We start from the raw sequence: 16,202 nt of genomic DNA, 5'->3' as shown, positions 1-16,202 counted from the left end.
CCTCCCAGGTTCAAGCAATTCTCGTGCCTCAGCCTCCTGAAGAGCTGGGATTACAGGTGCACACCACCACACCTGGCTAATTTTTGTATTTTTAGTAGAGATGGGGTTTCGCCATGTTGGCCAGGCTGGTCTCAAACTCCTGGCCTCAAGTGATCCACCCATCTCAGCCTCCCAAAATGCTAGGATTACAGTCATGATCCACTGCACCCGGCTACACAAGCATTTTCAAGCATAAACCTTTACTTCATGATTCCTTATTTCCTGTCACATCCCCTGCTCCAAAAAAAATGATTCAGAAAGACCTTTCAGGATTTTTTCCCTTTTTTCCCCCCATTTAAAAGCTTCTGCAATAAGATTTTTAAGGATTTCCAGGTGGCTTTATAACTATGAGGAGTGAAGAACTACCTCTTCAGAAGCCTGGGCTGAAGGCTTTTGCTCTTTGCAAATAGTCTTGAGTGGTTCAATTTTCTTATGTCTGCAATTACTAAACTTAGGACTGTGTTTAAGGGATAGACCTAAAAGCTTGCCAGCAGGTAAGATATCCATAATCATTTCTACTGACCCAAAACAAGGAGAGGCTTTTAAGAGAGGCCTTGATAAGGCTGTGGTTCTTGCCCTTTCAGTTTGTTCCTGAGGGACAATAACTATTTTAAAACAAGGAAATGCAAGAGGATGCAACTGGGAAAAAAAAAAAAAATATATATATATATATATATATCCAGAATGTAAAGAATTTTACAAAGTCCATGGATTAACAGTAAACTGCAAGTGAATAAAAGTAACAGCAGAACTACAGATGAAAAGGACAAGAAAATCAACCAATTACAACGTATGAGCTTTATTTGGATCCTAATTTGAAAACTGAACAGTCTTCAGCTATTAATCTTGACAGTCCTTTTTTTTTTCCTTTTTTTGAGACGGAGTCTTGCTCTGTCACCCAGGCTGGAGTGCAATGGCACAATCTCAGCTCACTGCAGCCTCCGCCTCCCGGATTCCAGTGGCTCTCTTGCCTCAGCCTCCCGAGTAACTGGGATTATAGGCACACGCCACCATGCCTGGCTAATTTTTTTTATTTTTATAGTAGAGATAGCGTATCATCATGTTGGCCAAGCTGGTCTCGAACTCCTGCCTTCAAGGGATCCAGCTGCCTCAGCCTCCTAAGGTGCCCGGCTAACAGTCTGACATTTTAACAGTGACTGAATATTTGATGATATAAAAGGATTACTGCTATTATTTCAGGTGTAATAATGATAGTAAGACTGTTGTTTTTAAAGTCCTTATCTTTTTAGATATCTGCACTGGCCCGACGTGGTGGCTCAAACCTGTAATCCCAGCACTTTGGGAGGCCGAGGCAGGTGGATTACCTAAGGTCAGGAGTTCAAGACCAGCCTGACCTACACGGAGAATCCCCGTCTCTGCTAAAAATACAAAATTAGCCAGGTGTAGTGGCGCATGCCTGTAATCACAGCTACTCAGCAAGCTGAGGCAGGAGAATCACTTGAACCCAGGAGGCAGAGGTTGTGGTGAGCCGAGATCATGCCACTGCACTCCAGCCTGGGCAACAAGAGCGAAACTCCGTCTCAAAATGAAATAAAATAAAATAAAAAAATAAAGTTCAACAAAAAGGCTGGGTGCGGTGGCTCACGCCTGTAATCCCATCATTTTGGGAGGCCAAGGCAAGCAGATCACCTGAGGTCAGGAGTTTGAAACCAGCCTGGCCAACATGGTGAAATCCGTCTCTACTAAAAATACAAAAATTACCCGGGCTTGGTGGTACAAACCTGTACTCCCAGCTACTCAGGAGGCTGAGACAAGAAAATTACTTGAACCTGAGCAAGACTCTGTCTATAAAAAAAAAAAATCAACAAAAATATGACGCACCAATGATTTATTATTTTGTCTATAATAATCATTTAAGCTGGGTGCAGTGGCTCATGCCTGTAATCCTAGCACTGTGGGAGGCCAAGGAGGGCAGATTACTAGTCACTTGAGGCCAGGAGGTTGCAACCAGCCTGGGCAACATAGCGAGACCCAGTTTCTACAAAAAATATATATATATTTTTTGAGACAGAGTTTTGCTCTTGTTGCCCAGGCTGCGGTGCAATAGCGTGATCTTGGCTCACTGCAACCTCTACCTCCCGGGTTCAAGCGACTCTCCTGTCTCAGCCTCCCAAGTAGCTGGGATTACAGGCACAAGCCACTACACCCGCCTAATTTTTGTATTTTTAGTAGTGACAGGGTTTCATCATATTGGTCAGGCTGGTCTTCAACTCCTGACGTCAGGTGATTCGCCGCCCACCTCGGCCTCCCAAAGTGCTGGTATTACAGGCGTGAGCCACCGCGCCTGGCACTTTTTTTTTTTCTTAACTCGCCAGGCACAGCGGCATGAGCCTCTAGTCCCAGGTACATGGGAGGCTGGGGTGGGAGGATCGCTTGGACCCAGGAGTTCAAGGCTGCAGTAAGCTATGATCACACGACTGCACTCCACTCTCTGTGATAAAGTGAGACCCTGTCTCTAAACAAATAAATAAAATAATCATTAAGACAGTTTAGAATCCTGAAGGAATGCTTAACTATATGTCAAAATTTTAAAAGCTAAGATTAAGGACAAAATGAGAACAGGAAAACCCAAACTGAATTTGTAGGGTTGATTCTTCTCATCTGCTAGCATTTAGACTATTGTCATTAGACATTGCTAAGGAGCTCAGAAGCAGGCAGGTAATTTAAACTAAGAGAGCTGGTATAAAACAACAGTGGCCAGGTGCTGTGGCTTACGCCTGTAATCCCAACACTTTGAGAGGCCGAGGCGGATGAGCCTGGGCAACAAAGCGAAACCCTGTCTACACCAAAATGACGCAAATTAGCCAGGCATGGTGGCATGCACCCGTAGCTGCAGCTATTTGGGAGGCTGATGTGGGAGGATTGCTTGAGCCCAGGAGGTTGAGGCTGCAGTGGTGAGTGTGCCACTGCATTCTGGCCTGGGTGACAGAGCAAGACCCTTTCTCGAAAAAAAGAAAAAAGAAAAAAAGAGCACAGAGTAAGCTAGAGAATGCATGCTTCACTTAAAGGCATCCAGTTCTTTTTAGAAAGAGTCTTGCTCTGTCACCCAGGCTAGAGTGCAGTGGTGCCATCTCGGCTCACTGCAGCCTCCACCTCCCAGGTTCAAGCAATTCTCCTGCCTCAGCCTCCTGAGTAGCTGGGATTATAGGTGCATGCCACCATGCCCAGATAATTTTTTGTATTTTTAGTAAAGGCAGGGTTTCCACATGTTGGCCAGGATGGTCTTGAACTCCTGACCTTAGGTGATCCACCCACCTCAGCCTCCCAATTTGCTGCGATTACAGGCATGAGCCACCACACCCGGCCAGGCATCCAGTGTTAAGTAAATACAATGCTAAACAAAATCTGATTTTAACCAGATACTAAAAATATCCTCAAAATTACTGTGTCATTTATGGGCCAAAGAAAGCTACCTAGAAGATAGAAAGGAGGACATAACAAACCAGGGTAGTACAGGGAAAACCAGGCCACCTGGTCATTCTGTTCATATTACATATAAACTGAGGCATAAAGTTTGTGTCTAAGTGAACTGCCCAAAACTAAATCAATTAGCCTAAGAACTAGGAAATGGAGCTTAGTAAGGCACAATGATTCACCCAAAGGCACAGTGCTAATAGGAGAGGCTAGTACCAATATTAGAAATTAAAGCCCAGGCCAGGAGTGGTGGCTCACACCTGTAATCCCAACACTTTGGGAGGCCGAGGCGGAGGACTGCCTGAGCTCAGGAGTTCAAGACCAGTCTGGCCAGCATGATGAAACGCTGTCTCTACTAAAAATACAAAAAAATTAGCTGGGCGTGGTGGCGTGCGCCAGTAATCCCAGCTACTCAGGAGGCTGAGGCAGGGAATTGCTTGAACCAGGGAGATGGAGGTTGCAGTGAGCCGAAGTCCCGCGACCGCACTCCAGCCTGGGTGAAAGGAGCGAGACTCTGTCTCAAAAAAAAAAAGAAAAAAAGCCCAAGCACCCTAACACTCTGTCCAGTCAATAATTTACTATTTAGTACCACTTTCTTTTCTTTCTTGAGTTATGTGTGTCCAGCTCCTTTTTTTTCACAGAATGATTCTCCTCAGAAATGTGTTCTCCAACCAAATAAATCTGAAAATAATGCAAAAAATAATAATACAACAGGGAGGGGAGGCATTTCAAATGATTTCAAAAGCAGACTCTTAGTCATCCACACATATATTAAATCCTGTGTTCTAGACTCAAACACCTTTTCCATACAGTAGATAGCTCTTCCAATTTTACAAAGACATTTTCTATACTATGCATAATGTCAGCATAAAATATGGAAGAAATTTATAAAAGCAATAACTAGCCCTTTTGAAGACTGAAGAAAAGCACAAATACATTACACATTTAGTCTCCCAAATGTTAATCTCATTGGAGAGGCAAGAACCAAAACTTCAGAGCTTACTATGTATTCCCAGGTATTCAGCTAAGGAACTAGCGGAGTCTCCAGCGCCAGGTTTCACGGCTTTTACCCAACTAAAGAATCTGCTTGGCTCCAACACCCATATTCTTTACATTATCTCCACACAGGCAATGAAATCAAGAGAAGCACTAACTTTCAGAAATACGCAACTTTCAGCAACATGCCATTCTTTACTTTCTGCTTAAACTAAAACTTAGCCCAACTAGCTTTCTAATATGCAAGTAGAAAAAGCAGAGGTTTTAGAATGGGATCAACCTACATCTGAATCCTTGCTTTGCCACTTACAAGTTAACTGGCCAAATTAAATGAGCCTCCATTGCCTCCTGTGTAAATTAAAAACACTACCAAGGTTATAAAAAAAAAAAAACTAAAGCGGCCGGGCACGGTGGCTCACGCTTGTAATCCCAGCACTTTGGGAGGCCGAGGCGGGCAGATCACGAGGTCAGGAGATCGAGACCACGGTGAAACCCCGTCTCTACTAAAAATACAAAAAAAAATTAGCCAGGCGTAGTGGCGGGCGCCTGTAGTCCCAGCTACTCGGAGAGGCTGAGACAGGAGAATGGCGTGAACCCGGGAGGCGGAGCTTGCAGTGAGCCGAGATTGCGCCACTGCACTCCAGCCTGGGCGACAGAGCGAGACTCCGTCTCAAAAAAAAAAAAAAAAAAACTAAAGCATGAGGTACAATGTCTAGCATATAATGGGCACTCATAGAAAGCTCCTAATTTTTACCTAGAGGTTGAATTCAATGGCCCACCAAGATACAAATTACTTTAAAGCAACTGATGAATATGGCCTTAGTAGAGTCTAAAGTATCTTGGCTGGGTGCAGTAGCTCACACCTGTAATCCCAACACTTTGGGAGTGTAGAAATGGGAGGATGGCTTGAGGCCAAGAGTTCAGACCTGGCGCAGTGGCTCACGCCTGTAATCCCCAGCACTTTGGGAGGCCGAAGCGGGAGGATCACTTGAGGTCAGGAGTTCAAGATGCGCCTGGCCAACATGGTGAAACCCAGTCTCTACTACAATCCCTTGAACTCCGGAGCCTGAGGTTGCAGTGAACCAAGATCGCACTATTGCACTCCAGCCTGGGTGACAGAGTGAGACTCTGTCTCAAAAAAAAAAAAAAGAGTTCAGGCCAGGCACAGTGGCTCATGCCTGTAATCCCAGCACTTTTTAGAGGCCGAGGCGGGTGGATCACCTGAGGTCAGGAATTCAAAGACCAGCCTGGCCAACACGGTAAAACCCCATCTCCACAAAAATACAAAAATTTGCCCGGCGTGGTGAAGCCTGCTGTAATCCCAGCTACTTGGGAGGCTGAGGCGGAAGAATCACTTAAACCCGGGAGGCCGAGGTTGCAGTGAGCCAAGATTGTGCCATTGCACTCCAGCCTGGGCGACAGAGCGAGACTCTGTCTCAAGGAAAAAAAAAAAAGAGTTCAACCAGCCTCAGCAACATGGTTAAGATCCCCATCTCTACAAAAAATTTTAAAATTAGCCAGGTGTGGCCGACTGCAGTGGCTCACGCCTATAATCCCAGCACTTTGGGAGGCCGAGGCAGATCACGAGGTCAGGAGTTCGAGACCAGCCTGGCCAATATGGTGAAACCCTGTCTCTACTAAAAAATACAAAAAATTAGCCAGGCGTGGTGGCATGTGCCTATAGTCCCAGCTACTCAGGAGGCTGAGGCAGGAGAAACACTTGAACCCGGGGGGGCGGAGGATGCAGTGAGCTGAGATCATGCCACTGTACTCCAGCCTGGGTGACACAGGGAGACTCTGTCAAAAAAAAAAAAAAAAAAGAGCACAAACTCAGTAGCCCTGGGTTCCAGCCTAGTCTCTGAAACGGACTGGCAGTCATGTCTCTATGCTCAATCTCAAGGTTTCATTTGGATGAAAATATAGCTGGCTGGCTGCAATGGCTTATGCCTGTAATCCCAACATAAAATCAGAGGATTGCTTGAGCCCAGGAGCACGAGACCAGCCTGAGCAACATAGTGAGACCCCCATCTCTACAAAAGATACAAAAACAGGCTGGGCGCGGTGGCTCACATCTGTAATCCCAGCACTTTGAGACACCGAGGTAGGCAGAGCACCTGAGGTCAGGAGTTAGAGACCAGCCTGACCAACATGGTGAAACCCCCGTCTCTATTAAAAATACAAAAATTAGCCAGGCGTGGTGGCGGGCGCCTGTAATCCCAGCTACTCGGGAGGCTGAGGCAGGAGATTCGCTTGAACCCAGGAGGTGGAGGTTGCACTGAGCTGAGATTATGCCACTGCACTCCAGCCTGGGTGACAGAGTAAGACTCCGTCTCAAAAAAAGGAAAAAAATTAACCAGGCGTGGTGGTATGCACTTGTAGTCCCAGCTATTTGGGAAGCTGAGGTGGAAGAAGAACACAGTGAGCTACGATCCCAGCACTGCACTCCAGCCTAAGCAACATAGCGAGACCTTGCCTCTTAAAAACAAAAACAAAAAAAAAACTGTCTCCTGGATCCATCAGTAAACCCCAAAACTGCACATGAAAGTGTACAATCAACATAAGTGCAAATTACAAAATATACTGGCAGGTCCGTTTTTCCAGATTAAACTGTAAAAAAAAAGGAAATCCAACTAGTCAACCATTAGACCAATAATAATTCCTTGAATTGCTAAATTTTAGTGTTTTATTTCCTCAACATTTCCACAATTTTTTTAAGACAGGGTTTCATTCTGTCACCCAGGCTGGACTGCCAGGCTGGACTGTGTGATCTTAGCTACTGCAACCTCCACCTCCAGGGCTCAAGAGATCCTCCCACCTCAGCCTCCCAAGTAGCTGGGACCACAGGCACAAGCCACCACGCCCGGCTAAGTTTTATATTTTTTTCGTAGAGACAGGGTTTCACCATGTTGCCCAGGCTCCTCTGGAACTCCTGTGCTCAAGTGATCTGCCTGCCTTGGCCTCCCAAAGTGCTGGGCGCCTGTAATCCCAGCTACTCCGGAGGCTGAGGCAGGAGAATTGCTTCAGCCCGGGAGGCGGAGGTTGCAGTGAGCCGAGATCACACCACTGCACTCCAGCCTGTGCGACAGAGCAAGACTCTGTCTTGGAAAAAATAAATAAATAAGTAAATTATAGTAATAGGATCCTTTCACTTCAGAATATTCAAATGGAAAAGGTTCATATTAGGAATAGCTCCTCCAACAAAAGAAATTGCTGTTTCTAAACACTGATAGCATGAGACCGAAACTCAATAGCAATTCTCTACCAAAGAAAATTTTTAAAAAATAAAGCACTAATAAAATGAGCACTTATCCATTCCATTTCCAAAAACAACTTACCTTCTGCACCTTCCTTTTGCAGATTTGAAATCCAGATTCTCACACAATCACTGGCCATCTCTTCTGTTTCATTCAACAGCATAGACACCAGAGTGTCTCTCACTATTATATACATCAGTAGAGGCCGGGCGAGGTGGCTCATGCCTGTAATCCCAGCACTTTGGCAGGCCAAGGTGGGTGGATCACCTGAGGTCAGGAGTTTGAGACCAGCCTGACCAACATGGTGAAACCCCATCTCTACTAAAAATACAAAATTAGCCAGGTGTGGTGGCACATGCCTGTAATCCCAGCTACTTGGGAGACTGAGGTAGGAGAATCGCTTGAACCAGGGAGGTGGAGGTTGCAGTGAGCAGAGATCGTACTATTGCAGCCTGGGCAACAAGAGCGAAACTCCGTCTCAAAAATAAATAAATAAATAAATAAATAAAATACATCAATAGAAAGCACACTCACCTTATTCTGCTTTCTAATTATGAAAACAGAAGTGCAGGCTGGGCGCAGTGGCTCACGCCTGTAATTTCAGCACTTTGAGAAGCCAAGGCAGCAGGATCGCTTGAGCCCAGGAGTCTAAGACCAGCCTAGGCAGCACAGCAAGACCCTGTCTCTATTAAATAAGTAAACAAACAAACATAAACAGAAGTGCAAATGCCCTAATCCAAAATTATTTTTAAAAAAGATACTTCAGGCCGGGCACGATGGCTCATGCCTGTAATCCCAGCCCTTTGGGAGGCTGAGGCGGGTGGATAACCTGAGGTCAGGATTTCAAGACCAGCCTGGCCAACATGGTGAAACCCCGTCTCTACTTAAAAAATACAAAAATTAGACCAGCGTGGTGGCGCACACCTGTAGTCCCAGCTACTTGGGAGGCTGAGGCGGGAGAATCGCTTGAACCCAGGAGGCGGAGGTTGCAGTGAGACGATATGGCGCCACTGCACTCCAGCCTGGGTGACAGAGTGAGACTCCGTGTCAAAAAAAAAAAGACATTTGAGATTAAATAATACAGAATAACTGCTCTCATCTTTCCCCCCCCAAACACCATACTTCAATATGAAATTTTAAATGGTTTTTTTCCCCAAATGGGAAAGGATTCCTGGGTCTTGATGGGAGAGCAAACAAGTTTAAAACATACTAATAAGCCATTGCAAACAGGTGAGATACCATCAGAGTGTGTGCTGTTGCAGGAAACAGAATGGAAAGCCGTGAATGGGAGTCTCTGCACTTCATATCTGCAAAAGAAGAGAATAAAAAGGTTAACTCCAGACTTAGAACAGGTTCTCTTCCCCTGTTGAAAGCAGAGCCCAAAACTTTTTAAATCAAAAAATGAAAATGTGGTTAAGCCAAATTTGTAGATGAACTCAACCTTCTTGTCCTTAATACATAAACTGTATCCCAGGTGTTAGAAGTTACTTGAACATTTTTATGCTACACCACCTTGACATTAAAGGATTTTTTAAAAATCTCCAATCTCTTCTTTAAACTTTTCTTAAAACTATCATTAAAATTAGCAAAATATGCTTCTCTTTTGAACGGTTAACCTAACGGGAATGACTTCTAACCGTAAGAATAACAGTTAAAAGGTTCATTTTAACAAATGCTCTTCCCCCTGTAAGGAGCGACAGGTAACCTTTTGGGAACCCCCATGTACACACCCCTTTCTCCAATCCTGCTAAAGTTAAACGTTAATTTGAGGACAGACAAGTGCCTCCTCGCAAGCAATGCCCCCTCCCCCCCCGTCCAACACGCCGTTCTCTGCAAAAATCCATCTGCATCTTGCATTAACCCACCCCCCCAGTGACGGTGAGTCCAGGCCAAGTCGCAGAAAAAGACCAGGCGTGAAGGGTGAGACCTGTGAGCCCATTTGCACCCGCGCCCTCCCACCTGGTGGCACACCTGCCCCGCAGGCGCCCACCTGGGACCGGGACCGCCCTCTCCCGGTCTCGCGCTCCTGCCCCACTCGGAGCGCGCGCCACGCGCCGCGCAGGACCAGAGGGCGGGGCCCCGGGCAGCGGGGAAGCGAGAGCTCGGGGAGAGGGGGCCGCCCGGGCTCACTCCCTCCCTGGGGACCCAGCGGACCGGAGCGTGCTGCGGACGGGCGCGGTACCTTTTGGACAGATCCATGAGGACCCCGGAGAAAAGCTTCTCCCCGAGGCGGAACGACACGACGAGCGCGTCCTCAATGATGTGGTCCAGCGTGACCCGCACCTCCGAGCCCGGGATCAGTTGCGACACCGTGGAGTCCCCGCCCGCCGGCGGCACGAGCGCCGGGGCTACGGGCTGAGGCAGCGGCGGCTCCTCGCGCTCCTCGGGAGCCGGGGGCTGCTCCGGCGGCGATGCAGGAGAAGGTGGAAGTTCGGGCCCTCCCTGAGGCGCGGCTGCCGCCGACTCCGCCACCCGAACGGACAGTTTCTCCTCAGCCTCCAGCTCCGGCCCCGCCGCCTCTGGGCTGCGGGCGAGCTCCCCCGGCGGCGGCGGTGGCGGCGGGAGCGGCGGCTCGTCGGCCTGAGGAGCGGACTGCTGCCCGTCGGTCTCGCCATCCGGCACAGACGCTTCAGTGGCCGTGACCGGGAGGGGGTCAGTGCCGGCCTCACTGCCGGGGATGGGCTCCATCTCCGGCTCGGCCTCGCCGGCGCCCCCCTCCCCGGGGGACGCTGCAGTCGCTGCCGCCTCTGCAGCCACAGCCGCCATTTTCTTCCTGGCTTCTCCCTCCTCCAACTCCGGCTGCAGCGGCGGCGGCGGCAGCGGCAGCGCTGCTTGGTTCCCTGGGCCTTCCCCTCCCTCCCGCGAACACTTTCGTCCCGCCCTTTCCCTGATGCTCGTTTTTGGCACCTCGCCATTGGCTCCATTCTACACCCCTCCCGCACTTCTGATAGCCCATTGGCCAGGGATGGACGTCTATCATCTAGTCAGTCCATCCTTCCCACGCAGAGTAGGAACTTCTCATTGGCCAGACGTGTTGTCAAGTGTGGAATCTGAGTGGAGGAATAGGGGGCGGAATCAAAGGGGGCGGGGGAAGTCACAAAAGAGGAGCCATATACTCATTGCCTCTTGCTATTGGCTGGAAGAGGAAATAAAGTTTTATGGTTGGCCTACGCTCCTGCCCATTATCAGTCAGGTCTTCGGAGGTGGGAGAAAGGAGGGAATCATGTGGCGTGCCACTTCTTTCAAAGGCGGCCGAGGGGAGGAGTAACAAGGGAATGCGGGAGGGGAACCGCTTCCCAAGAATCTCTGCGCAGAGATCCTTAGAATAAATGTTATTTCTAGGCGCGGACTTCTTGCGGCCGCGTGTGGGCACGACAGGCTTCTTTGGGAAAGACAAGTAAAGTTTGAAATACAATCCTACAGACACTTTCTGAGTGCCTACTATGCTAGTCACTGCACTAGGTCCTGGGGAATAGAATGTTCAAGACGTTCTCCATAGCCTCATAGCAGCTGGCTCCAGCTGCCATGAGGGATACGAGGAGTATTTTCCTTGACTTCTAGGAGTACGATGAGTATTTTCCTTGACTTCTCTCCACTTCCTAGGAACAAAGCATCTACTTATTAATATTTCAAAAATAGGAAAATGCTCATGAAAGAGGAGAGACACCATCCTCACTGGATTAAACTGATGACTGTTACAGAAAGGAGTCTTGAGACATTGCTGAACTGACATGTGAACACTGCTTGTTCTCTCCAAATCCACTGCAAAGTGGACACACCTGGTCCCTGCTAAAGCCTTTTTCTTTCCTGGCTTCTCCAATGCCACGAGAACAAAAGCTTTCTCACTTCAGTGTCCTGACGCCCCTACTTCTCTTACTCCCACGTCAAGTCTTTTCGTTTGTTATCTCTGGAAGAATCTACTGAACCTATTTCTCTCAAATGGCGCCTCAGAGTCAGCCTTTTTTCTGGGAGAATGCCTACAGGAGAAAGGGTAGAAAAACTGCTAGCATTGAAAGTAAAAAAAAATAAAGTCCTGAAGAATAATTACAGCTAGTGTCTTTTGAGTACCATGTACCAGGCACTAATACAAACGCTATAGCATATCATCTCAATCCTTAAAATTTCGAGGCACAAAGAGGGTGCCCAAGGTTACTCAGCGGGTAAATTGCATAGTCAGAATTTCAGTTTTACATGGAAAAGACTGAAAATAGCAATAAACAAATATCACCATATGCTCTGCCTATTTCAAACCAAGTGGCTCGTGGGGAAAGGCCAATAGAAGATCCCAATCAGGGAAGTTTCAGAATATCATTTAAAAATACAGAAAGAAACAAATGTACTTAGTGTTCATTTTGTACCAGAGATTTTCCCAAAACTCTCACTTAAAATCCTGTAACTTAAATCTTCTCCCTTTTTTACAGATGAGGAAGCCAAGCCTTAGCCATGTTAAACATCCTAAGCGGGCCAAGCGCGGTGGCTCAAGCCTGTAATCCCAGCACTTTGGGAGGCCGAGGCAGGCGGATCACCTGAGGTCAGGAGTTTGAGAACAACCTGACCAACATGGTGAAACCCCATCTCTACTAAAAATACAAAATTAGCTGAGCATGGTGGCGCATGCCTGTAATCCCAGCTACTTGGAAACCTGAGGCAAGAGAATTGCTTGAACTCAGGAGGCAGAGGTTGCAGAGAGCCGAGATCTGCCCACTGCACTCCGCTCTGGGCAACAAGAGTGAAACTCCATCTCAAAAAAATAAAAATAGGCCGGGCGCGGTGGCTCACGCTTGTAATCCCAGCACTTTGGGAGGCCGAGGCGGGCGGATCACGAGGTCAGGAGATCGAGACCACGGTGAAACCCCGTCTCTACTAAAAATACAAAAAAAATTAGCCGGGCGTGGTGGCGGGCGCCTGTAGTCCCAGCTACTCGGAGAGGCTGAGGCAGGAGAATGGCGTGAACCCAGGAGGCGGAGCTTGCAGTGAGCCGAGATTGCGCCACTGCACTCCAGCCTGGGCGACAGAGCAAGACTCCGTCTCTAAAAAAAAAAAAAAAATAAAAAATAAAAAAATAAAAATAAAAAAAAATAAAATAAAATAAAAATAAAAAGATAATAAGATCTTAAGGGTCATACAGCTAGCTAGCAGCAGATCCTATCTAACCTGGGTCCTTCCAAGTACATGACTTTCACTCAATCATTCATTAAACGAAGAGTTATCTCCTTCAGGCTAGATACTTGCAGTAAGCAGACACAGATTCTGCCTTATAGGATTTTCACCATAATACTTTGTCTATAGTTCACCATGATCAACTAATTAAACACAACATAGAGTCTATGAAATGCCTAGTCCCTAAGGTTTCACATTGTACCATCTCCCACAGGGAGAAAAATGTAGTTTGGGTCCTGGGACCTGATTACCTCTTGTAGTAATTCACTACAAGATGCTGCAATGAGTAATTTACATTTCAGATTCATAGCAGATTGTGGCATACCAAGTCATTGTCCTAAGCCACCATTTCATTCTGTAACTCAAGAGCTTCTACTGGCTCCCAATGCTCACATAGAGTGTACCTTCTTCTGCTTGGCTTTCAAAGCCCTCTCTGTGTTCTCACCTTACCTTTCAAGGTCTCTTCTCCACTACTCTTCAAGCCTCCTAATATTAGAAAGATTTGGTCATATATTGTTCATTCACTTATTCATTCATTCAACAAATAAATATTAAAGGGGCTGGGCACGGTGGCTCACGCCTGTAATCCTAGCACTTTGGGAGGCTGAGGCAGGCGGATTACCTGAGGTCAGGAGTTCAAGACTAGCCTGCCAACATGGTGAAATCTTGTCTCTACTACAAATACAAAAAATTAGCCGGGTGCAGTGGCACACACCTGTAATCCCAGCTACTCAGGAGGCTGAGACAGGAGAATCGCTTGAACTAGGGAGGCGGAGGTTGTGGTTAGCCGAGATTGCATCACTGCACTCCAGCCTGTGACAGAGCAAGAATTTGTCTCAAAAAAAAAATAAATAATAAATAAATATTAAAGAACTGCTATGTTTCAGTGACTGGACCAGTCAGGCAGAAGGCATGAAATAAAGAATACAAAAGATATCACTTGAGTTCAGGAGTTCAAGACCAGCCTGGGCAACACAGGGGTTTCACTGTGTTGCCCAGGCTGGTGAATATATATATATATATATATATGAAAGATTTAGTAACTGCACTCCTGGGGATTATTTTTCTAGTTGGGGAACTGGAAAATGAGCAAACAATGAATAAACAAGATGATCACAGATGTGAGCAATACCATGAGAGAAATAAACAGGGTGAGGGAATAGAAGTAGCTGGCAGAGGGACTGAAAGGTGTCTCCTTTAGATAAGGTTGTCACAAAAGCCCTCTCTGAGGATTGGACATCTTAACTAAGATGCAAAGGAAAAGGCAACCAGCTATTGACATTGCTGGATGAATATTTGGATCAAGAGGAACGGCAATTGCTTGAAGTTCTGAGGCAAAAGAGGGCTTGGCTTGTTCCAGAAACAGAAGGAAGACCAATCTGGTTGAGGAATGAGCAAGAAGTTGAGTAGATGAGGTTGAAAAGGAAAACAGGACCCAAATCATGTTTTGTACTGCAGATACAAAAGCAAGGGATTCTGCCCTCAGGGAGCTCCAAATCTAGTGGAAATCCTGGGCGAGCCATAGTGGCTCATGCCTGTAATCCCAACATTTTGGGAGGCCAAGGCAGGAGGATTGCTTGAGCCTAGGAGTTTGAGGCTGTAGTAAGCTATGACCATGCCACTGCACCCCAGCCTCGCAACAGAGTGAGACCTGAGCTCACAGAAAAAAAAGAAACCTGGCTTTTACATTTGCTTTTGTAATCTATTCACCTCTGCATTCAGCCTCCTCCTGGCATGGAATTGGTATGGAGGATGTCTTTGATATTTGTTTAATGGATGGTCACATGATATTTGTGGCTGACTAGGTGATTGGATGGATGGTTGATGGATTGGATGGATAGTTGGAGAACTGGACAGATGGTTGAATACATGGATGGATGGTTGAATGAATAGATGAATGGCAGGGATAAGGAAACCAGCTGATTGCTGAAACAGATCCTCACTCTCATGAGCATACTTTCATCTCAAGCTCTGCAAGATACTATAATGTGGTGGCTAAAATTCAGTTGAAGTAAATAAACCTGTAACTGGCCAGGCTCAGTTGCTCACATCTGTAATCCCAGCATTTTGGGAGGCGGAGGCAGGCAGATCACTTGAGTTCAAGAATTTGACACAAGCCTGGGCAACACAGCAAAACCCTGTCTCTACAAAAAATACAAAAATTAGCCAAGCATGATGGTGTGTGCCTGTAGTCCCAGCTACTCAGGAGGCTGAGGTGGGACAACCACCTGAGCCCAGGAGATTGAGGTTGCAGTGAGCCATGATTTCACCACTACACTTCAGCCTGGGCAACAGAGTGAGATGCTTTCTCAAAAATAAAAAATAAGGCCAGGCGCGGTAGCTCATGCTCATAATCCCAGCACTTTGGGAGGCCGAGGCTGGTGGATCACCTGAGGTCAGGAGTTCAACGTCAGCGTGGCCAACACACTGAAACCCCATCTCTACTAAAAATACAAAAAATTAGCTGGAAGTGGTGGTGCATGCCTGTAATACCAACTACTCAGGAGGCTGAGGCAAGAGAATCGCTTGAACCTGGGAGGCAGATGTTGCAGTGAGCCAAGATCGCGCCATTGCACTCCAGCCTGGGCAACAAGAGCGAAACTCTGTCTCAAAAAAAAAAAAAAAAAAAAAAGGCCGGGCATGGTGGCTCACGCCTGTAAACCCAGCACTTTGGGAGGCCAAGGTGGATGGATCTCCTGAGGTCAGGAGTTCGAGACCAGCCTGGCCAACATGGTGAAAACCTGTCTCTACTAAAAATACAAAAATTAGCCAGGCATGGTGGCATGCAACTGTAGTCCCAGCTACTGGAGAATTGCTTGGGCCCACGAGATGGAGGTTGCAATGAGCTGAGATTGTGCCACTGCACTCCAGCCTGGGTGACTGAGCAAGACTCAGTCTCAAAAAATAAAAATAAAAATAGCACCGGGCGCGGTGGCTCAGGCCTGTAATCCCAGCACTTTGGGAGTCTGAGGCAGGCAGATCATGAGGTCAGGAGATCAAGACCATCCTGGCTAACGTGGTGAAACCCCATCTCTGCTAAAAATACAAAAAATTAGCCGAGCATAGTGGCGGGTGCCTGTAGTCCCAGCTGCTCTGGAGGCTGAGGCAGGAGAATGGCATGAGCCCGGGAGGCAGAGCTTGCAGTGAGCCGAGATCGTGCCATTGCACTCCAGCCTGGGCAACAGAGCGAGACTCTGTCTGGAAAATAAATAAATAAATAATAAAAATAATATAAATAATAAAACTGTATCTGACTCCCCAGTCATCCTCTGACTACCTATATGATCTGAACATGATCTTAGGCAAATCGCTTAACCT

At 47.0% G+C, this 16,202-nt stretch overlaps 1 protein-coding gene across 19 annotated transcripts in view; it reads right to left on the bottom strand.

Annotated features, from left to right (window-relative positions):
- Positions 1-10,581, bottom strand: part of PWWP2A (PWWP domain containing 2A) — a 74,667-nt gene extending 64,086 nt beyond the window's left edge. For 14 of the 19 annotated variants that reach the window (XR_010121844.1, XR_010121847.1, XR_010121848.1 and 11 more), the window contains exon 1: positions 9,907-10,575. Coding sequence is in view for 6 of the 19 variants with exons in the window: in XM_055285415.2 (XP_055141390.1) it covers positions 9,907-10,490 (584 nt within the window). In the remaining 13 variants the exon portion in view is untranslated. Of the gene's footprint in view, positions 1-4,063; positions 4,156-7,805; positions 8,269-9,906 lie in introns of those variants that run through there. The other 5 variants (XM_055285410.2, XM_055285412.2, XM_063643133.1 and 2 more) reach the window with 4 other exon arrangements.
- Positions 10,582-16,202: the final 5,621 nt, after the last annotated feature.

This window comes from Symphalangus syndactylus, chromosome 7, assembly GCF_028878055.3.
Source record: "Symphalangus syndactylus isolate Jambi chromosome 7, NHGRI_mSymSyn1-v2.1_pri, whole genome shotgun sequence".
Taxonomy (NCBI): domain Eukaryota; kingdom Metazoa; phylum Chordata; class Mammalia; order Primates; family Hylobatidae; genus Symphalangus; species Symphalangus syndactylus.
The sequence above is the reverse complement of the archived record's forward strand: the minus strand, read 5'-3'. Positions and strand labels throughout refer to the sequence as shown.